The sequence below is a fragment of the Mustela lutreola genome, chromosome X (genome assembly GCF_030435805.1).
Source record: "Mustela lutreola isolate mMusLut2 chromosome X, mMusLut2.pri, whole genome shotgun sequence".
Taxonomy (NCBI): domain Eukaryota; kingdom Metazoa; phylum Chordata; class Mammalia; order Carnivora; family Mustelidae; genus Mustela; species Mustela lutreola.
Genome location: NC_081308.1, coordinates 75,164,534 through 75,188,543, shown reverse-complemented (window position 1 = coordinate 75,188,543; position 24,010 = coordinate 75,164,534). Strand labels below are relative to the sequence as shown.

General features: G+C 36.3%; 1 protein-coding gene across 4 annotated transcripts in view; it reads right to left on the bottom strand.

Moving 5' to 3' along the window:
• APOOL (apolipoprotein O like) overlaps positions 1-24,010 on the bottom strand; it is a 120,049-nt gene that overhangs the window by 44,734 nt on the left and 51,305 nt on the right. For 3 of the 4 annotated variants that reach the window (XM_059157182.1, XM_059157185.1, XM_059157183.1), the window contains exons 3-5: positions 12,161-12,280; positions 9,112-9,166; positions 7,146-7,244 (exon numbers count right to left, since the gene is read on the bottom strand). In XM_059157182.1, coding sequence (XP_059013165.1) covers positions 7,146-7,244; positions 9,112-9,166; positions 12,161-12,280 — 274 coding nt within the window. The remainder of the gene's footprint in view (positions 1-7,145; positions 7,245-9,111; positions 9,167-12,160; positions 12,281-24,010) is intronic. The other variant, XM_059157184.1, reaches the window with a different exon arrangement.

The window sequence follows — 24,010 nt, the reverse complement described above, 5'->3', positions numbered from 1 at the left end:
GTACTGTCCTGCACCTGGAGAGAAGGCAGGCAAACAACTAGGAGGGCAGAAAGTGTGGAAACAGTGATCTGAAGAGGGGCTGAGGCACAGAGTAGGGAGATTATTCGCACTTCTCAGGGTGCATATCTGAGAGGCAACATTCACAGATACCTCTCCAGGAACAAAGGAGCTGGCCAGCACCATTTCCATCTCCTGCCTTTCAGCATTAGCACACAGCTACTGGCAGAAGGTAGTACAGCACCAACACTACTTGCCTAACTTTTATACACCAATACATTCTTTTCAAGAGCACGTGGAACATTTTCCACAATATATAACATATTGTATTACAAAGCAGGCCTCAAAAATATCACAAGATTGAAGACATCCCATGTACCTCTTCTGACCATAGCACTATGAAACTGGAAGGCAACCAAAAGAAAAAATTTGGAACAACCGCAAATACGCAGAAGTTAAACAATATGCTGCTAAACAATGAATGACCCAATGAGGAAATTTACAAAGAGGGGCGCCTAGGTGGCTCAGTGGGTTAAGCCTCTGCCTTTGGCTCAGGTCATGATCGCAGGGTCCTGGGATGGAGCCCTGCATCAGACTCCCTCCTCAGTGGGGAGTCTGCTCCCCGCCTCGCCTGCCTCTCTGTCTGTCAAATAAATAAATTAAATCTTAAAAAAAAAATCAGTAATCAAAAACCTCCCAACAAACAAAAGTCCAGGGCCAGATGGCTTCATGGGCAAATTCTACCTAACACTTAAAGAAGAGTTAATACCTATTCTTCTCAAACTATTGCAAACAATAGAAAAGGAAGGATAACTTCCAAATTCATTCAGGGAGGCCAGCATTACCTTGATAACAAAACCAGATAAAGACCCCAATAAAAAGAGAACTACAGGCCAATATTACTGATGAACATAGATGTAAAAATTTTCAATAAAATACTAGCAAACCAAATCCAAAAATATATTAAAGAAATCAGTCACTGCAATCAAGCTGGATTTATTTCTAGGCTGCAAGGGGGGAGTAATGTTTACATATCAAACAACAGGATACACCACATTATTAAAAGGTTAAAAGAAAATATAGGAACCTTTCAAAACATGCCAAAAAAACCCCATTTGACAAAGTAGAACATTCATTCATGACAAAAACCCTCAAAAAAGTAGGGTTAGAGGGAATATACCTCAATATAATAAAGGTCACATATGATAAAACCATAGCTAATAGCATCCTAAATGGCAATAACTTTGAGCTTTGCCTCTATGGTCAGGAACAAGACAATGATACGAACTCTCACTATGATCATTAAACACAGTACTGGAAGTTTTAGCCACACCAGTAAGGCAACAAAAGGAAATAAAAGGCATTTGAAATGGCAAGGAAGGAGCAAAACTTTCATTATTTGCAGGTGACACAGCAATACATATATATAGAAAACCTGAAAGCCTCCACAAAAAACTGCTAGAATAGGCAAATTTAGTAAAGTTGCAGGTACAAAATCAATATACGGAATTCTGTGCATCTGCACCAATAATGACACAGAAGAAAGAGAAATTGAGGAATAAATCCTACTCACAAATGCAGCAAAGACAGTAAGATAACCAGAAATATTTTTTCACATGTCTGATGGTCATTTGTATGTCTTCTTTGAAGAAACGCCTGTTCATGACTTCTGCCCATTTCTTGATTGGATTATTGTCTCCATGTTGAGTTTGATAAACTCTTTATAGATTATGGATACTAGCCCTTTAACTGATAAGACATTAGTAAACATCTTCTCCTATTCTATTGGCTGTCTTTTAGTTTTGTTGATTGTCTCTTTTGCTGTGCAAAAAGCCTTTTATCTTGATGAAGTACCAATAGTTGATTTTTGCCTTTGTTTCCCTTGCCTTTGGAGGTGTGTCCACCAAAAAGTTGTGGTAGACAAGGTCAAAGAGGTTGCTACAGGTGTTCTCCTCTAGGATTTTGATGGAGCCAGTCTCACAATTAAATATTTCATCCATTTTGAGTTTATTTTTGTGTATGGTATAAGAAAATGGTCCCATTTCATTCTTCTAAATGTGGTTGTCCAATTTTCCCAACACCATTTATGGAAGAGACTGTCCTTTTTTCCACTGGATATTGTTTCCTGCTTTGTTAAAGATTGGTTGACCATAGAGCTAAGGGTCCATTTCTGGGTTCTCTATTCTGTTCCACTGATCTATGTGTCTGTTTTTGTGCCATACCGTCTTGATGACTACAACTTTGTAATAGAGCCTGAAGTCCAAAACTGTGATGCTACGAGCTTTAGCTTTCTTTTTCAACATTCCTCTGGCTATTCAGGGTCATTTCTGGCTCCATACAAATTTTAGGATTATTTGTTCCAGCTCTGTGAAAAAAGTTGATAGTATTTTGGTAGGGACTGCACTGAATGTACTGATTGCTTGAGGTAGCACATACATTCTAACAATATTTATTCTTCCAATACATGAGCATGGAATGTTTTTCCATTTCTTTGTGTCTTCCTCAATTTCTTTCATGAGTACTTTATAGTTTTCTAAGTACAGATCCTTTGCCTCTTTGGTTAGGTTTATTCCTAGGTATCTTATGGTTTTTAGTGCAATTGCAAATGGGATCAACTCCTTAATTTCTCTTTCTTCTATCTCATTGTTAGTGTATAGAAATTCCACTGATTTCTGTGCATTGATTTTTTATCCTGCCACTTTGCTGAATTCCTGTATGAGTTCTAGCAATTCTGGGGTGGGGGTCTCTTGGGTTTTCCACATAGTGTATCATGTTATTGTGAAAAAATGCTCAATATCACTGGGCACTGAGGAAATACAAATCAAAACCACAATGAGACACCACCTTACACCAGTTGGAATGGCTAAAATAAACAACTCAGGAAACAACAGATGTTGGCAAGGATGTGGAAAAAGGGAAACCTTCTTATACTATTGGTAGGAATGCAAGCTGGTGCAGCTACTCTGGAAAACACTATGGAGGTTCCTCAAAAAGTTGAAAATAGAGCTATCCTAAAATCCAGCAACGGCACTACTAGGTATCTACACCAAAGATACAAATGCAGTGATTCGAAGGATCACCTGCACTCCAATGTTCATAGCACCTATGTCCTCAGTAGACAAACTATGGAAAGAGACCATATGTTCATCAATAGAAGAATGGATAAAGAAGAGGTGGTATATATATATACACAATAGAATACTACTCAGCCAATAGAAAAGAAATGCCATTTCCCATTTGCAACAGCGTGGATGGAACTAGAGGGTATTATACTAAGCGAAATAAGTCAACCAGAGACAATTATCATATGATCTCACTCCTATGTGGAATTTAAGAAACAAAATAGAGGACCACAGGGGAAGGAAGGGAAAGATAAAACAAGATGAAATCAGAGAGGGAGACAAGCCATAAGAGACTCTTAATCATAGGAAATAAACTGAAGGTGCTGGAGGGGTGGGGTGGGGGATGGGGTAGCTGGGTGATGGATACTAAGGAGGGCATGCTATGTAATGAGCACTGGGAGTTATATAAGACTGATGAATCACTGAACTTTACCTCTGAAACTAATAATATACTGTATGTTAATTAATTGAATTTAAATTTAAAAATATAATTAAAAAAAGTAAGATATCTAGGAAGAAATCTAACCAAAGAGGCAAAAGACCTTACTCTGAAAACTATAAAACACTGCTGAAAGAAATTAAAGATGACAGAAGGAAATAGGAAGGCATTCCATGTTCATGGGCTAAAAGAATAAATATTGTTAAAATGTCTATACTACCCAAAGCAATGTACACACTTAATGCAATCCCTATCAAAATGCCAACAGCATTTTTCACAGAACTAGAACAAAACATCTTAAAATTTGCATGGAACCACAAAATACCCTGAATAACCAAAGCAGTAAAAAAGGCAAAGCAAAGTTGGAGGCCTCACAATTCCAAACTTCAAGTTATCAAGCTGTAGTGATCAACACAGTACTGACATAAAATGGATACACAGATTAATGGAAGTGAATGGAAATGAACCTAGAAGTATATGGTCAATTAATATTGAAGAAAGAACAAATACAGTAGGAAAAGACAGTATTTTCAACAGATGGTGTTGGGAAAACTCTACAGGAATATGCAAGAGAACAAAACTGAACCACTTCCTTACACCATACACAAAAATAAACTGTAAATGGAGCTAAGACCTAATTGTGAGACAGGAAACCAAGAAAATTCTAGAAGAGAACACAGGCAGTAACTTCTTTGACATTGGCCATAGAAACTTCTTTCTAGATATGTCTCCGGAGGCAAGGGAAACAATGGCAAAAAGAAACTATTAAGACTTAATCAAAATAAAAAGCTTCTGCACAGTGAAGGAAACAACCAACAAAACTGAAAGGCAGCCTACAGGATGGGAAAAAATATCTACAAATGACATATCTGATAAAGGGTTATTATTCAAAATATATAAACAACCTATAAAACTAAACAATAAACAAACAATCCAGTTAAAAAGTAGGCAGAAGACATGACTAGGTATTTTTTCATGAAGATATACAGATGGCCAACAGACACTTGAATAGATGTTTGGTATCACTCATCATCAGGGAAATACAAATCAAAACTACAACACCTTTAAGAATAGTTAAAATTAATAACATAAGAAACAAGAGTTAGTGATAGATGTGGAGAGGAATCCTCTTGGCACTGCTGGTGGTAATGAAAGCTGGTGCAGCCTTTTGGAAAACAGTATGGAATTTCTTCAAATAGTTAAAAATAGAACTATGAACCAACAACTGTACTTCTAGGAATTTATTCAAGGAATACAGAAATAGTAATTCATAGGGATACATGCATCCCAATGTTACAGCAGCATTATATACAGTAGCCAAATTATGGGAACAGTTCAAGTATCCATTGCCTGATAAATGGATCATTGGATGAAGGAGAGAAGACAGATATCAATCACAGAGTTTAACTCAACCTTAAAAAAGAATGAAATCTTCCCATTTTCAAGGACATGGATGGAATTGGAGAGTATTATGCTTAGGGAAATAAGTTAGAGAAAGATAAATACCATGTGATTTCACTCATATGTGGAATTTAAGAATCAAAATGAATGAGCAAAGGGAAAAAAAGAGTGTCATATCAAGAAACAACCTCTTAACTATAAAGAACAAACTGACTATTATGAGAGGGGAGGTAAGTGGGCCATGGGTTAAATAGACGATGGGGATTAAGAAGTTCATTTGTTGTACTGAGAGGTGGGTGTTGTATGAAACTGTTGAATCACTAAATTGTACACCTGAAACTAATATTATACTGTATGTTATCTAACTGGAATTTAAATTTAAAAAACCTTTTAAAAAATAAAGTTATCTAAAAGATGACAAAATGATAAATTATAATTTTAATAGGAACAGCTATATATTTTTGAATTTTATTTTAAATATCATACAGAAAATTGATCTATACTTCTATCACTTTTAATACATGTATAGAGTCATGTAACCACCAGTACATTCAGATATGGAACAGTTCTATCACTGTTAAAAAAAAAAAAATCTCGGGGCGCCTGGGTGGCTCAGTGGGTTAAAGCTTCTGCCTTCGGCTCAGGTCATGATCCCAGCATCCTGGGATCGAGCCCCACATCCAGCTCTCTGCTTAGCAGGGAGCCTGATTCCTCCTGTCTCTCTGTCTGCCTCTCTGCCTACTTGTGATCTCCGTCTGTCAAATAAAAAAAAGAAAATCTTTAAAAAAAAAAAAAAGAAAAAAAATCTTATGTGACCTCCTTATAGTCAGTCACACCTTCCCATACCTAACTCCTGGGAACTACTGATATTTTGTTGTTGTTGTTGTTAGTATAGTTTTGTCTTTTTGAGAAAGTTGTATGAATAAAATCACAGCACATATAACTTTTTTAGACTGGCTTCTTTATGTCAGATTCATCAAGACTGCTGCATGTGTCAATAGTTTATTCGTTTTATTCATGAGTCTAATTCCTTTGGATGTGCCACAGTTTAGTTTACCCTTGAAAGACATTTAGGTTGTTTCCAGCTTTTGGTAATTATTAATAGAATTACTATAAACATTTAGGTACAGATTTTTCATTTTTCCAGGGTAAATACCCAGAAGTGTGATTACTTGATCTCATGATAAGAGCATGTTTAACTTTCTAAGAGAAACTTGGGGTGCCTGGGTGACTCAGTCATTAAGCAACTGCCTTCGGCTTGGGTCATGATCCCAGGGTTCTGGGATCAAACCCCACATCGGGCTTCCCACTCAGCAGGAAGCCTGTTTTTCCATCTTCCACTCCCCCGCTTATGTTTCCTCTCTCACTGTGTCTGTCGCTGTCAAATAAATAAATAAAGCCTTTTTTTTAATTTTTATTTTTTATAAACATTTATTTTTATCCCCAGGGGTACAGGTCTGTGAATCACCAGGTTTACACACTTCACAGCACTCACCAAAGCACATACCCTCCCCAAAGTCCATAACCCCACCCCCCTTCTCCCAACCTCCCTCCCCCCGGCAACCCTCAGGTTGTTTTGTGAGATTAAGAGTCACTTATGGTTTGTCTCCCTCCCAATCCCATCTTGTTTCATTTATTCTTCTCCTACCCACTTAAGCCCCCATGTTGCATCACCACTTCCTCATATCAGGGAGATCATATGATAGTTGTCTTTCTCTGCTTGACTTATTTCGCTAAGCATGATACGCTCTAGTTCCATCCATGTTGTCGCAAATGGCAAGATTTCATTTCTTTAAATAAAACCTTTTAAAAAAGAGAAATTGTCAAACTGTTTTCTTGAATGGTGGTACCATTTTGTACTCCCACCAGCAGTATATGAGTTTCAGTTGCTCTACATTCTTGACTATACTCGGTATGGTGAGTCTTTTTAATTTTAGACATTCTAATATTGTCACTGTGGCTTTCATTTGCATTTACCTAATAGCTAATGATGTTAAACATCTTGAAATAGCTATATTTTTTAAAGTACAGTCTTTATAAAAATAAACATGTTGTAACGTAGAATCTAAAAATTTTCACAGTACCCTATCCTAACACTATTCAATAAAGACTATGAGGTTTTCCCATGACTGTAAAATTCAGAATATAAAGGAAGTGAAAGAAAAAATTATTTTTTTAAACCCTACCTTTTCTTGCTGAAACCAAGCCTGCCAATGCTGAAACTGTAATCACTCCAAGTTTTGGGAGAAAATCTTGAGGTGGATTCTTCAGGTAAATATATGCATCTATTAAGAAGTAAGTTAAAAACTAATATAAATGACTTATAATAATGACTAATATAAATGACTTAGGCATTCTAAATATGATGTATAAATGCTAAAGAGATTTGCCAAGATAGTAGAAGATGGTAAACACTCTTCAAAAAAAGCTACAAAAATAATGATTTGAGCAGCAAATGAAAAAGCTAGTTAAAAGTTATTTGCTACAAAATAAAATCTTCCTTCCATAGCTGACTTACTGTTTTCTTAATACAGGCAATTATTACTCTTTAATGAAATATGATGCTAGAGTTCACACCTTTGCATGAATTATTATAAAGTAACTGCTTGTTTATGTAGTATTTATCTGTCTAATGGAAATGCTTCTGGACCTACCTGTTCAAAGTTTGACAGGATCCAGTAGGAATAGAAATATTTTATTTCTATTATAGGAACTTTATAGGAACTATTATAGTTCTATTATAGGAACTATTATAGGAACTTTTCTATATTATAGGAACTTTGAATAATTAACTAGGGATACATGTAGCTTGTAGACATTGCTTGCCAATACTCCCCAATACCCAGAGCAGCCAATGCTTTTTGTTAAAACCAATGATCAGGAGAAGTGAGCCTAAACCAAAAGTAGATGAAGAGTGGGCACAAGCCTAGATGTTTTGGCTTTTTATATAATTAAATTATTTGTTTCCATGCAACCCAAAAAATAGATGCTTAATCACATTTAATTATTTAATAGTAATCACCTGTTTAATTATATTCCTCAAGACTGATGAGGAATATAATTTGGAATTAATTCCTATATACCTTAAGTAATAATACCTTTACATGTCATCAATATCATGGAGATATTTAAAATTTTAGCTGATCTTTCTGTCTCCCATACACATTTATTTGAACAATTGGCTTAGGCCAAGAATATTAGGAAGATCTATCTACTGTCAAATACCATTATCAAATTAAATAATCAAATAAAATTGCTTTCCAACATTAGCTCAAATATTCTAATGACTGGTATTAGTGTTTCCTAGCAACGGATGCCAAAATTCTATGTATTTTAACAGCAAACAGCACCTATTTAAACTAATTCATAACAACGTGGACATGTTTCTATTTTATGCTTTGAGCATATAATATGAGCTTTGCAGCTAAACAGACCTCAGTTTGAGTCCAGGCGCTGCCACTTAGTATCTATGTGACCTTGGCAACCTACTTTATCTTTTTAAACCTCAGTTGTCTTATCTGTAAAAAATGGATAATCACAGGGGCACCTGGTTGGCTCAGTTGGTTGGGTATCCAACTCTTGACTTCAGCTTGGGTCATGACCTCACAGTCATGAGATGGAGGCCCATGTTGGGCTCTGTGCTCAGCGTGAAGTCTGCTTGTCCCTCTTCCTCCACCTCTCCTGGCTTGTGCTCATACCCACCCTCACACTCTCTCTCAAATAAATAAATAAAATCTTGTAAAAAGGGGAATAATTATAATACCAACACTCATAGAATTGGTATAGAAATTAAATTTGATAAATTGTATAAAATGCTTATCATAGTGCCTTAACATATAATTGCTTAATAAATGACAGTTACTATTACTCTCATATTCTCATAAAGTTCTATAGAGTATCTTCTCAGTTGGTAAAACATGATAATGAATAACTTACTGCCTTTATTTCTCTCACATTTAAACCTTGCAAGTTAACAAGACAACAGAACATTTCTGTTTTTTTCTGTTATTCTACAACTTCTCTTTTTTTCCAATTATATTTGATTTTATTTTTTCAGTGTTCCAAGATTCACTGTTTATGCCCCATACCCAGTGCTCCATGCAATACGTGCCCTCCTTAACATTTCTAATTATGGATGGTTCACTCACCTACCTTTTCCAAATTGTACTGTATCCATTATCCCATTTTTCATAAACACATAAACACCCTAAGCAAAAAGAAAAAAAAAGGACATCTGCATTTTTGAAGATGTTGATAATTAAATCATATAGTCCATATCTCTGAGACCATATTAAAATGTTGACTTAGCATTGTATTCAAATCTAACTCTAATTTTCCTATTTATTCACATGAGAATACTTGTTGAATTAGCTTCATGCCCTGCTTTTCATTCTGTTTAACATGGATAATACTTGTTTACTATTTTCCTCATATAAAGAAGTAATGCCTATAAAGTAGTCAGAGCATCTCACAGATAATTTATTGCAGAAATACAAAGACTTATCATCTTACTTTATAAAGCCTTAGAAAAATGAATTGAATTTAAATAAATCATGGATAGAGGTATATTTCAGCTTAGAAGCAACATCTAATTAATACATATGTGGTAGCAACGACATAATGATTTGTAAAGAAAGTAATAACAACAAACTTAAAGAAAGTACTTCATCTTCTCCTTTTTTAAAAGTGTGCATAAGAATGGGAAAAAATCTAAATAAGACATTTATTTCAGGATAGAAATCATCCTACAAAGACTAGTGTTTATATTATTTTTACATAGGAATATAAATTCTCTAAAAATTAAGATCATTAACTCACTGAAGTGATTAAAGTTTTAAATCAAATTTGCTCTTTTACCTATTTCTAACTAATTCATTTTAATGCAAGGAATTTGGTTACACTCATTTACCGAGTGGTAGATACTACCTCAATTATATCTGCCTTCAAAAATGAAGGCAGAGGATGATTTACCCAGAGTAATTGCCCATAGTCATGCTGTACTCTATTGAAGAAACCAGAAAATACAACTGAAATATATGGTCTCCATCTCTGAACTAGCTGCTATGAAACCATGGGATAAAAAGAACAAAAACATTTTTCAAAGCAAAGAACAGAGAAATAATTTCATTACACAGGAAACAAAGAAGTCATTATTATCATGATATCTCCATAATAGTAACCTTATCACAGATATTTTCATGGTGATCAGAGATCAGAGATCAGAGATGTAGAGGTTCATCCCTTCATCGTGGTTTCAAGCTGTACAAACCAGCACAGACCTTAACTGTCAAAGTTACTTCTCCCTAAAGACTCTCTCAAGAAGACCTCACCTTTAAAGTTATAATACCTATTGACTGGCTGACTGAAAACCATGTAACTGTTGAGGAAAAAACGTAGTCACTCCTTTTGGGAAGTCTTCCTTAGCTTGTTTAGGAAATCACTTTTACCACTGTGGGTCACTGCTACCTAAATTTCAAAACACTAAGGAGAAGAAGAAGAACTGAATTTGGTCTGCAAGATTCTAAGTTTAACGCAGAATGCAACCTGAGTCAGAAGTAATTTTTTAAAGAATAGATTATGTTTTTAGGGGAAAATTAGAGAGAAAAAGTTGTTTACACTAAGATGAAATGCATTCAAAGTGCCTTCTTCCACCTATTCACTTTAGCATATTAAGAGAATAAAAGTTCTTTTAGTCTTAAATTGGGTGATAGTTAACAACAGCAATTTAAGGATCTCTCAGGAACAATTTACCTCACTGAAAACAAATTTGAGAACACCATGGAAAATTAGGTCTCAGGAGACTTAAGTATGAATCATCTGGCTACTGGTATATAGTATTAGGGGCATGATTCAAACCCTTATTAGTTAATACACTTTCCTCTGAGATCAAACTATTAAAAGTGTATAATATAACTAATATTATTAGAGTTGTCTGACAGACACAAATTAAAAAAAAAAAAAAAACAGTATTCATCAGATATTTTAAATATCACCTGGAATGACCAGAGTTCATATTTAGTGTTTCATAAAACCATTAGAATCTTAAAAAAAAAAAAAAAAAAAGAATGTATTAGAAACAAAAAAGAACAAGGGTTCACAATTGGATAGGTTGTATCTGAAAAAAAAAAAGTTGTTAGGTCAGTTATTAGGTCAGAATGATGAAAACATGGTACCAACATTATCATTATGACACTGACATTGGATATGTTGATGCCAACACAACTGTGTTGATGTGAGGATAATGTAACATCAATATTTTATCCTTACTCCATCACTCTGCTGCTAGATAACGCTGACTAAAGGCTAAGTATTTTTTTTAAGGATTTTATTTATTTATTTGACAGAAATCACAAGTAGGTAGAGGCAGGCAGAGAGAGAGAGAGAGAGAGAGAGAGAGAGAGAAGCAGGCTCCCTGCTGATCAGAGAGCCCAATGTGGGGCTCAATCCCAGAACCCTGGGATCATGACCTGAGCTGAAGGCAGAGGCTTTAACCCACTGAGCCATCCAGGCGCCCAAGGCTAAGTATTAAAGTGAGATGAATTTCATTTTTCCCAATAGCTGACTATATTCAGAATGGTCTTATAAACTATATCCAACAAGTTAACATTTTGCTTAGCCAAGTAAGAAAAGATTGCGAAATAATTTCAGAACTTCTTGTAAATAGCCAAACAACTGTACATGAAAAATAACATAAATGCTTGCTGAACTATCTTAATACATGTAGTAGTGATATAGTAGATTAAATATGGCCACAAATTCTTGGCTGCTACTCATATTGAGAGGTGATATCTAATTCCACTCCCTTTAAAACTGGGGTGGCCTTTGTGATCTAACAATAGAATGCTGTATAACTAACTTTCTTGGACATCTGATGATAAATAAGAAGCTTAGTAAATTCTGCCAAGGGCCTCTTTGTAAGAGCCCTGAAGTGCCTGTGTAAGTTATCTGACTGCTCAGATCACAAGGCTTGACAGGCCACATGTATTTGCTTTACACAACATTCCTAGCTGAGCCCAGCCTTCTAGCTATCTGTGACAAGGTACTAAAGAGGAGAATGGACCGTCTTAGGGCCTCTAGATCAACCCATTCACCTGATGAATGTCACTGAGTAACCTCTGCCAATACCAAATGCAACAGAAGAATTACCTGTCTGAAAAAATCAGAAACCTCCAACGTTGAACCACTATTAGTACTCACATACCTTGCACCAGCCAATATAATGACCAGTTGTACTGCGGATGGATGCAAAGCCCCTTTGTAAATGACCAGGCTGCTCTTCAACATATTTAGACTGCAGAGGTGGTGCAGTATATATGGGAAGCTAGAGGCAAAAAAAAAAATCATGTCAAAAATGTAAAACAGCTGGACTTCTTTTTCAGGAGTATAGCAGAAGTAATCGACCTTCATGCTAAAAGCAACTAAAAATGCTGATAAAATATATTTTAAAATATCTTAAATGGGAGGAATGATCCAGGAAGCTGTTTATAAAGACTTTTCAGAAGCTTAGATTAAAAAACAACAGAAATGCAGAGATAAACAATATAGCCAGCTTTTACCTTGTCACCATGTGCTTTAAAATAGATGGTTCATAGAACATGGAATCATGAACAAAACCTAGAAAAAGCAATCTACAGATAAAATACCATCCCTATCAAAATACTAATAGCATTTTTTTACTGAACTAGAACAAACTATCCTAAAATTTGTGTGGAACCACAAGACTGCAAATAGCTAAAGCAATTTTAATAAAGATAACTAAAACTGTGGAGGTATCACAATCCAGATTTTAAGTTATATTACAAAGCTGTAGTAATCAAAACAGAGTAGTACTGGCAGAAAACTGGACACATAAATCAATGGAACACACAGGAAATCCAGAAATAAGACCAAATATCATACAGTCAATTAATTTCCAACCAAAGAGGCAAGAATATGCAATGGGAAAAAGGACGGTTTCTTCAACAAATGGTGTTGGGAAAACTGGACAACCATACACAAAAGAATGAAACTGGACCACCTTCTTACACCATACACAAAAATGAATTAAAAGTGAATTAAAAACCTAAATGTGAAACCATAAAAATCCTAGAAGAGAACAGAGGCAGTAACTACTCTGACATTAGCTGCAGCAACATCTTTCTAGATATGCCTCCTGAGGTAAGGGAAATAAAAGCAAACATAAATTTTGGGGGCTAATCAAAATAAAAGGCTTTTGCACAAAAAAGGAGACCATCAATACAACTGCAAACTGTTGAATGGGAAAAGATATTATATCTGATAAAGTGTCAGTATCTAAAATATATACAAAAAACTTATAAAAATCAATACCCAAAAAACAAATTATCCCTTTGAAAAATGGGCGTAAGATATGAACAGATATCTCTCCAAAGAAGACATACAAATGGCCAACAGACTTAAAAAAAAAGAGGTTCAGTATAACTCATCATCAAAAAAATGCAAATCAAAACCCCAATGAGCTATCAACTCAACAGCTGTCAGAATGGCTAAAATAAAAAACGTAAGAGACACAAGTGTCGTTGAGGATGTGGAAAAGAAGGAACTCTTGTGAACTGTTGGTGGGAATGAAAATTGGTGTAGCTACTGTGGAAAACAGTCTGAAGTTCCCTCTATAATTCTGTAATTGCACTACTGGGTACTTACCCAAAAATACAGTAACACTAATTCAAAGAGATACATATACCCTTATGTTTATCGCAGCATTGTTTACAACAGCCACACTGTGGAAGTAACCCATATGTCCATGGACAGATGAATGGATAAAGAAGATGTGATATACATACACACACACACAGAGGACTATTATTTAGTCATAAAAAGAATGCAATCTTGCCATCTGCAAGGATATGGAAGGAATTAGTATAATGCTAAGTGAAATAAGTTGGTCAGAGAAAGACAACATGATGTTAATCGTACGTGGAATGAAAGAGAAGGAATGAGCAAAGGAAAACAAAAGACCAAAAAAAAAACAGTCTCTTAAACAATAGATAACAAACTGATAGTTACCAGATAAGAGGTGGGTGGGCAGATGAGTAAAATAGGTCATGGAGATTAAATATTACACTTACAATGAGCACTTGAGCAATGTATAGAATTGTTGAATCAGTATATTGTATACTGGAAATGAATATAACAGCATATGTTAACTATACTAGAATTAAAATTAAAAAGTTGATAGAAAAAGAACTCAATTGACAAGTTAGACTAGATATAGCTATTGAAAGACTTAGTGAACTGGTCAATCTGAAGAAATTATGCAAAGAAATTTAAGAAATGAAAGAAATGTGTAAGATAGAATGAAAAGAGAGGAGCAGAGAAAATATCTAAATAGAATGGCCAAGATTTTTCCAGGACTAAACTAAACACTGGGGAGATTCAGAAATCCAACATATCCCTAGAAGGATAAAGAAAAAAATAAACCACAATTGGATATACAATAGTAAAACTCCATAATGCCAATGACAGAAAAGGAATCTTTAAAAAAAAAAAAAAAAGCCAGAGAATAGATTACCTTCACAGGAATAAATATTAAATAAAATTTTGACTTCTCAATAACAACACTGCACAAGATAATATCTTCAATGTGCCAAGAAGAAGTAACACAACTGGGAATTATATACTCAATAAAATTAAGGGGTTTTTTGTTTCAAAAATGAGGGGGTAGCAAGAATACATTCAGACAGATAAAACCCAAGATACTCTGCAACCAAATAACTCTCATTAGGCAGTTTATTTATTTACTTACTTGATCATACTTACTTACTAGATCACCAGTTTATTATTAAGGCTATAACTAAGAAACAGCTAAATGGAAGAGGTGCATAGGTCAAGGCCTGGGGAAAGGGAATGTAGCTTCCATGCCCTCTCCAGGTACACCATCCTCCCCACATATCCATGTGTTCAATGTGGAAGCTCTTCAAACTGCATCTTTTTGGATTTTTTTAAAAAGATTTATTTATCTCAGAAGGGGGGAGAGAGAGCACATGAGCAGGGGGAGAGGCAGAGGAAGATGGAGAGAAGTAAACTATCCACTGAGTGTGGAGCCCAATGCAGGACTCGATCTCAGGACTCATGAGATCATGACCTGAAGTGAAATCAAGAGTCAGATACAACTGACTGAGCCACTGAGGTGTCCTTCCTTTTTGTTTTTTGTTTCTTTTTCAAATGTACTGTTCAATAATTTACCAGTTGCATAAAACACCCACTGCTCAACATATTATATGCCCTCCTTAATGCCTATCACCTAATTACCTCATCCCCCAATTACCTCCCCTCCAGCAAACTTCAGTTTCTTTCTCTCATGGTTTTTCTCCCTCTCTGATGACTTACCATTCTGTTTTCCCTCCATTCCCCTGTGGTCTGCTGCCCCATTTCTTATATTTGACATATAAATGAAGCCAAATAATAATTATCTTTCTCTCATTGACTTATTTTGCTCAACATAATATCCTCCAGTTCCATCCATGTCAATGTAAATGGTAATTATTCATCCTTTCTGATGGCTGAGTAATACTCCTTTGCATATATAAACCACATCTTCTATATCCATTCCTCTGCCCATGGACAACTCAGCTCTTTCTACACTTTGACTATTATGGACATTGGGGCTATGAACATTAGGGTGTAGGTGCCCCCTTTGATTCACCATGTTTCTATCTCTGAGGTAAATACCTAGTAGTACAATTCCTGGGTCAAAGGGTAGCCCTATTTTTAACTCTTTGAGGAACCTCCATACTGTCTTCCAGAGTGGCTGTTACCAGCTTGCATTCTTACCAACAGTGTAAAAGGGTTCCCCATTCTCCACATTCTCACCATCATATATTGTTTCCTGAATTGTTTATTTCAGCCATTCTGACTAGTGTGAGGTGGGATCTCATTGTGGTTTTGATTTGTATTTCCCTGATGATGAATGATGTTGAACATTTTTTCATGTGCCTGTTAGCCATCTGTATGTCTTTTTTGGAGAAGTATCTGCTTATGTCTTTTGCCCATTTTTTAAATGGATTACTTGATTTTGGGGGTGTTGAGTCTATTAAGTTCTTTTTAGATCTTGGATACAAGACCTTTATGTGATTCATTGTTTCCTTATAATACCCAGTGCTCCATGTAATACATGCCCTCCTTAATACCCACCACTGGGCTCACCCATCTCCTCATCGCCCTCCCCTCTAGCGCTACTCTATGACCCAGAAACTTCACTACTGGGTATTTAACCCAAAGACACAGATGTACTGAAAAGAAGGGCCATTCGCACCACAGTGTTCATAGCAGCAATGGCCACAACTGCCAAACTGTGGAAAGAGCCGAGATGCATTTCAAGAGACGAATGGACAAAGAAGATGTGGTCCATATATACAATGGAGTACTACTCAGCCATCAGAAAGGATGAATACCCAACTTTTGCATCAACATGGATGAGACTGGAGGAGATTATGCTAAGTCAAATAAGTCAAGCAGAGAAAGTCAATTATAATTCCCATTTTGATGTGAACTTTGTATTGTTTAGGGATCAAGGTAATGCTGGCCTTGAAAAATGATTTTGGAAGTTTTTCCCCATATCTATTTTTTGGAACAGCCTCAGAAGAATAGGTATTAGTTCTTATTTAAACATTTGGTAGAATTCCCCTTGGAAGCCATCTGATCCTGGATTCTTGTTTGTTGGGAGATTTTTTATTATTATTTCAATTTCCTTGCTGGCTATAGGTCTGTTTAGGTTATGTCTTTCTTTTTTGTGCCAGTACCATTCTGTCTTGATGATGACAGCTTTGTAATCGAGCTTGAAGTCCGGAATTGTGATGCCACCAACATTGGCTTTCTTTTTCAATATCCCTTTGGCTATTCGAGGTCTTTTCTGGCTCCATATAAATTTTAGAATTATTTGTTCCATTTCTTTGAAAAAGATGGATGGTACTTTGATAGGAATTGCATTAAATGTGTAGATTGCTTTAGGTAGCATAGACATTTTCACAATATTTATTCTTCCAATCCAGGAGCATGGAACATTTTTCCATTTCTTTGTGTCTTCCTCAATTTCTTTCATGAGTACTTTATAGTTTTCTGAGTATAGATTCTGTGTCTCTTTGGTTAGGTTTATTCCTAGGTATCTTATGGTTTTGGGTGCAATTGTAAATGGGATTGACTCCTTAATTTCCCTTTCTTCTGTCTTGCTGTTGGTGTAGAGAAATGCAACTGATTTCTGTGCATTGATTTTATATCCTGACACTTTACTGAATTCCTGTATAAGTTCTAGCAGTTTTGGAGTGGAGTCTTTTGGGTTTTCCACATATAGTATCACATCATCTGCGAAGAGTGATAATTTGACTTCTTCTTTGCCGATTTGGATGCCTTTAATTTCCTTTTGTTGTCTGATTGCTGAGGCTAGGACCTCTAGTACGATGTTGAATAGCAGTGGTGATAATGGACATCCCTGCCGTGTTCCTGACCTTAGCGGAAAAGCTTTCAGTTTTTCTCCATTGAGAATGATATTTGCGGTGGGTTTTTCATAGATGGCTTTGATGATATTGAGGTATGTGCCCTCTATCCCTACACTTTGAAGAGTTTTGATCAGGAAGGGATGCTGTACTTTGTCAAATGCTTTTTCAGCATCTATTGAGAGTATCATATGGTTCTTCCCTTTTCAGTCGTGGTAGTTTATTAGTTTCCAGGAATGTATCCATTTCTTCCAAATTGCCTAATATGTTGGCATATAGTTGCTCACATTATGTTCTGAAAATTGTTTGTATTTCCTTGATGTTGATCATAATCTCTCCTCTTCCATTCATGATTTTAATAATTTGGGTTCTTTTTCTTTTTGGTAAGTCTGGCTACAGTTTTATCAATCTTATTCTTTCAACAAACAAGCTCCTTATTTCACTTATCTGTTTTATTATTCTTCTGGTTTCTATATCATTGATTTCTGCTCTAATCTTGATGATTTCTCTTTTCCAGCTTAGTTTAGGCTTATTTGTTGTTCTTTCTCCAGCTCCATTAGGTGTAAATTTAGCTTGTACATGTGAGACTTTTCTAATTTTTTTGAAAAAGGCTTGTATTACTATGTATTTCCCCCTTAGGACCACCTTTGCTGTATCGCAAAGGTTTTGAACAGCTGTTTTCATTTTCATTTGTTTTCATAATTTTTAAAAAATTATTTTTACCTTCCTGGTTGACACATTCATTCTTCAGGTGCATGCCCTGTATCTCTCAAGCATTTGAATTTCTTCCAAATTTCCTCTTCTGTTGGAGTTCAAGTGTCAAAATTGTGGTCTGAAAATATGCACGGAATAATCCCAATCTTTTGGTATGATTGAAACCTGATTTGTGACCCAGTATGTGATCTATTCTGGATAAGGTTCCATGTGCACTCAAGAAGAAGAATGTGTATTATGCTGCTTTAGAACGGAATGCTCTGTACTTATCTGCAAAGTTCATCTGGTCCTATGTGTCACTGAAATCCTTTATTTCTTCATTCACCTTCTGCTTAATCTGTCCCTTGCTGTGAGTGGGATGTTGAAGTCCCTTGCTATTATTGTATTATTATCAATATGTTTCTTTAATTTGGTTATTAATTGGTTCATGCAATTGGCTGCCCCCATATTGGGGGCATAAATATTTACAATTGTTAGACCTTGTTGGACAGACACTTTAAGTATGACATAGTATCACTCTTTACCCCTTACTACAGTCTGGTTTAAAACTTAATTTGTCTGATGTGAGGGTAGCTACCCTAGCTTTCTTTTGAGGTTCAGCTGTGTGGTACATGGTTCTCCATTCCCTCACTTTCAGTCTGTAAGTGTCTTTAGATCTAAAATGAGTTCTTGTAAACAGCATATGGATAGGTCTTGCCTTTTTATCCAAACTGATACTCTGTGTCTTTTGATTGGAGCATTTAGTACATTTACATTCAGAGTCACTATTCACAGATATGAATTTAGTGCCATTATATTACCTGCAAGTCCCTGTTTCTGTAGATTGTGTCCATTTCTTTATGGTCTATGTTACTTTTGGGCTTTCTCTTCACTTACAAGATCCCCTTTATTATCCCTTGCAGGGCTGATTTAGTGGCTACATATTCTTTTAGTTCCTTTGTCCTGGAAGCTCTTTATCTCTCCTTCCATCCTAAATGATAACCTTGCCAGATCAAGTACTCCTGGTTGCAGGTTCTTCTTATTTAGTAACCTGAATATATCATGCCAGCCCTTTCTGGCCTGCCAGGTCCCTGTAGATAGGACTGCTGCCAGCCAGCCTAATGTTTTTTATCATTGCAGGTTAAGAAGTTTTTGCCTTGAGCTGCTTTCAGGATTCCTCTGGGATCCCAGTAATTCTAACATTGGTTTCATATTTTTTGGTATCACTGATTTCTTGAAGCCTCACCTCATGTTCCATTAGTTGTTTTTCTCTCTTTTCCTCAGCTTCCTTACTTTCATCAACTTGCCTTCTATGTCACTTACTTTCTCTTCTGCCTCATTTACCCCAGCTGTTAGTCCACTTTAGACAGCTTCTCAGTTAAAGCATTTTTAATGTAGGCCTGATTAGATTTTATTTCTGCACTAAAAAATTCTCTAGTATGTTTCATTCTTTTCTGAAGCCCACCTAGTAACTTTATCACTGTTTTCCTGAATTTCAGCTCTGACATTTTACTTATGTCCATATCAATTAGATCTGTGGCAGAGTATTCCCTCTGTTTTTCTTTTGTTGTGAAGTTCTCCTTCTAGTCATTTTGCCCAGAGAAGAATGGATGAATGAGAGAGCAAAATAAAAAATACCAACCATGACCTAAGTGAAATACACACTAGACAAATCCTAAGAGTCAGAAACCAAACCAAACCAAAATCAAAACAAACAAACAAACAAAACAATTTTAAAAGTGGAGGGAGTGGAAGAAGAGAGAATATGATCTCCCAAGTGGGCAAAACAGGGTGATCCACTTGGTCCTGGAAGTGTTTTGGTCTATTTGTTAGAAGACACTAATTCTCAAAATTGTAAAGAAAGCAGAAGTGTGTGTGTGTGTGTGTGTGTGTGTGTGTGTATATATATATATATATATATATATATATATATATATATATATATTTGAATATAGTAAAAGGAAGCCACAATGAAAACTGTCTATAAAATGTAAATGTAAAAGATGAAAGTTTAAAAAAGACTTCAAAACAAAGAATTGATAAAATAAATATTTTAAACTAAAAGATAAGCAAATCATGAGGAAAAGAGAATCTCAACTTCTATATAACTATTTTGCCCTAGCATTGTAGTTTTACAGTCCTGTGTGCTCCATAAACTTAGTATTAGCCTGATGTTCCTGTTAGTTTTCTTGGGGAGGAGTCTGTTTCACTGATTCTCAAGTGTCTGTCTGTGTGGAGTTACACCGCCCCTTGCCAGAGGGCCACGCTCAGTGTAAACTGCTTCAGGTTTTTCTATGTGGCTTTTGTTCCGTGAGGGCTTTCTGTGCCTCTTTAGAGGACTAAAATAAAAATGACAGCATAGTAAAGCTAAAAGACATGGTTCTCTCTCTTCAGTAAACTCTCAGAGATAAGCAGTCTTCACTTTAGTGTATGCCAAACTCCACAGTCTCCTGCGGTGCATGCAGGCAGAGTGTCACTCTGTTTCTGTCCTTTGCAGGGCCCCGGCACAGAGAGCTGTCAACCAGTCATGTGCACACCTGCGATGAACCTCCAGGAATGGTGTAGGGTTCCTGTGGTTTTGCCCTTTGCAGTGCCCCCACACAGAAAGCTGTCACCTGCCAAGTCTCAGTTCATGGTTTATGGCAAACTGAGTTGAGAGCCCCCTCCTGGGTTCATTGACTTGAACCAGTTTGCCCACTCCAATGCTTGGGAACTGTCCTAGCTCGGGCACCCCCATTCTTTCTGTGACCCAAGGATCCTGAAACCACACTGTCTAACCTAGCATTCTGCCCTGCTTCACCACCTGAGCACCCTTCAGGCAGGGATGTCTCTCACTGGAGCAGATTTCTAAAGGTTCTGATTTTGCGGTCCAGGGCTGTATTACTTTCCCATAGGGAGCTGATGGAGGCTCCCTCACCCCACAGAGTATCTTCAAATATATACATTCAGATTCACTTCTCTGTACCTCCCACATTGCAAAAAGTGGTTACTTTTCTATTTGTAGAATTTCAGCAATTCTTTTCTTACATTTCAAGTTGAATTCATAGGTGTTCAGAATGATTTGATAAATCTCTAGCTAAATTCAAGGGACCAGATGAAATGAGGTCCCTGTCTCTTCCACCATCTTGCTGCCCTCTTCTTTTAAGGCAGAAGGAAAATATTCTCATTGAGAAGGTTTGAGATATAAGAAGGAATGATTACCAAAGAAAGTGGTAAATATGTGGGTAAACATGAACCAATGAATATATAATGTTTTATGCATATATTTGAAAAATAGAACAAAATTATGAACATTAATATAGTATAAGAAGGGATGACATACATTTAAATATCACCTTACACCAGTCAGAATGGCAAAAATTAACAAGGCAGGAAACCACAAATGTTGGCAAGGATATGGAGAAAGGGGAACCCTCTTACACTGTTGGTGGGAATGCAAGCTGGTACAGCCAATTTGAAAAACAGTATGGAGGTTCCTCACAAAGTTAAAAATAGAGCTACCCTAAGGGCACCTGGGTGGCTCAGTGGGTTAAAGCCTCTGCCTTTGGCTCAGGTCATGGTCTTGGGTTCCTGGGATCAAGCCCCGAGTCAGGCTCTCCGCTCAGCGGGGAGACCGCTTCCCTTCCTCTCTCTCTGCCTACTTGTGATTTCTGTATGTCAAATAAATAAATAAAAATCTTTAAAAAAATAGAGCTATCCTATGACCCAACAGATGCACTACTAGGTACTAGCAACTGCACTACTACTACTACAAAGATACAGATGTTGTAAAAAGAATGCACCCCAATGTTCATAGCAGCAATGTCCACAATAGCGGAACTGTTGAAAGAGCCAAGACACCCTTCAACAGATGAATGGATAAAGAAGGTGTGATTCATATATACAATAGAATATTACTCAGCCATCAGAAAGGATGAATGCCTACTAATAGCACTGACAGGGATGAAACTGGAGGGGGTTATTCCAAGTGAAGTAAGCCAAGCAGAGAAAGACAGTTATCATACAATTTCACTCATATGTGGAACATAAGGAATAGCATGGAGGACTATAGGGGAGGGAAGGGAAAACTGGGAGGGAGAGAATCAGAGAGAAAGATAAACCATGAAGACACTATGGACTCTGGGAAACAAACTGAGGGGGTCAGAGGGGAGTGGGGTTGGGTATGGGGCAGCTGGGTGATGGGTATTAAGGAAGACACATACTGTGATGAGCACTGTGTGTTATACACAACTAATCAATAACTGAACACTACATCAGAAACTAATGATGTACTGTATGGTGGCTAACTTAACATAATAAAAAAGAAAAAACTCAGAAAAATATTCTAAGTTCTCAATATTGTTCAGAGGAATATACTGATCACACTTGAAAACAAATGGAGGTTAAAATTTCTACTTCATCAATTACAGAAAATAATCAGAATTCATAATTGAGTAACTGTTGTGCAGAAAAATAAGTAGACAAAAATAATCTTTAAAAAGAGAAAAAAAGAACAAGATGTGCAAAAAATTAAAAACCTACAAGATTTTGTAGAATTCAAAAGGTAACAATAATAAATACAAATGGATAAAATGGCATAATTAAAAGCCAAAGATGACATCAGATAGCATTTCCAAAATATAGTCACATGCTGTTCATGAGACACTCTGAATATAACTCTTTAGGAAGCTTAAACAAACCTTTACAGGCATACTGAACAAATTGCAACAAAAAGAAAGCAACTACAAGCTATATTAATATTAGATAAAGAGGAGGTGGGTGGAGGATGGGATAACTTGGTGACAGGCAATAAGGAAGGGATGTGATGTGATGAACACATGTAACTAATGAATACTTGAACATTATATCAAATACTAATGACATACTATAACTGGGATAATAGTTAAAAAAATATATATATACTGATGAAAAAAATTTTAAATATTAGAAAAAAGACTTTAAAACAAAATCCATTACTAAATATGAAGTGACTCTATCAAGACAAAAAGTTTAAACAACCAGAGATAATATAATCTTAAACTTGTATACACCTAGTAACATATCCTCAAAATATTATAAACAAGATAGGGGTTTAACTTATTCTCTCAGCAACTGGTTGATCAAAAGCAGATAAAAACAAAAGAACTAGGACTTCTCTAACATTGTGTCACAGGAAGTTCCTAAACTCACCTCCTACAATGGAAATACTAAATCTACAGCTACATACAGGAATATTTCTTTCTGAAAAAGATCTGAAAACTAGATGAAATGCTTTTTCACAAAAAAGGATAAAAAGACTACATTGAGACAGGTAAGAGAGACAAAGACACAGTCTCACCAACCCAAACTTCTGGCTAGACAACACACAATAGAGAGGGATCTCACAAGTCCAGTGTTCCTCCAGAAAGAGTGAAGGATCGATAGCCCACATCAGGCACCCCAATGACTAGGATCGACACTATAGAGATGAGCCCCCAAACATCTACCACCTTAGAAAACTGACGTTGCTAACGTCCAAGGGCCCCAAAGCACTACAAGAAACGGAGATTCTGCTTTTAAAGGGTTTCTTGGAGCACATGCGTGGCTCACTTGGTTGAGGGTACAACTCTTGTTTTCAGCTCAGGATTGTGGGATCGAGCCCCACATCAGGTTTCACACTCAAAAGTGAGTCTGCTTGAGATTCCCTCTCTTCCTCTCCCTCTGCCCCTCACCCAACATGCTTTCTTTCTCTCTCTAAAATAAATTAACAAATCATTATTTTCCTCTGTTTCTTTTATTTTTTATTTTCAGCATAACAGTATTCATTATTTTTTCACCACGCCCAGTGCCCATGCAATCCGTACCCTCTCTAATACCCACCACCTGGTACCCCAACCTCCCAACCCCCCGCCCCTTCAAAACCCTCAGATTGTTTTTCAGAATACATAGTC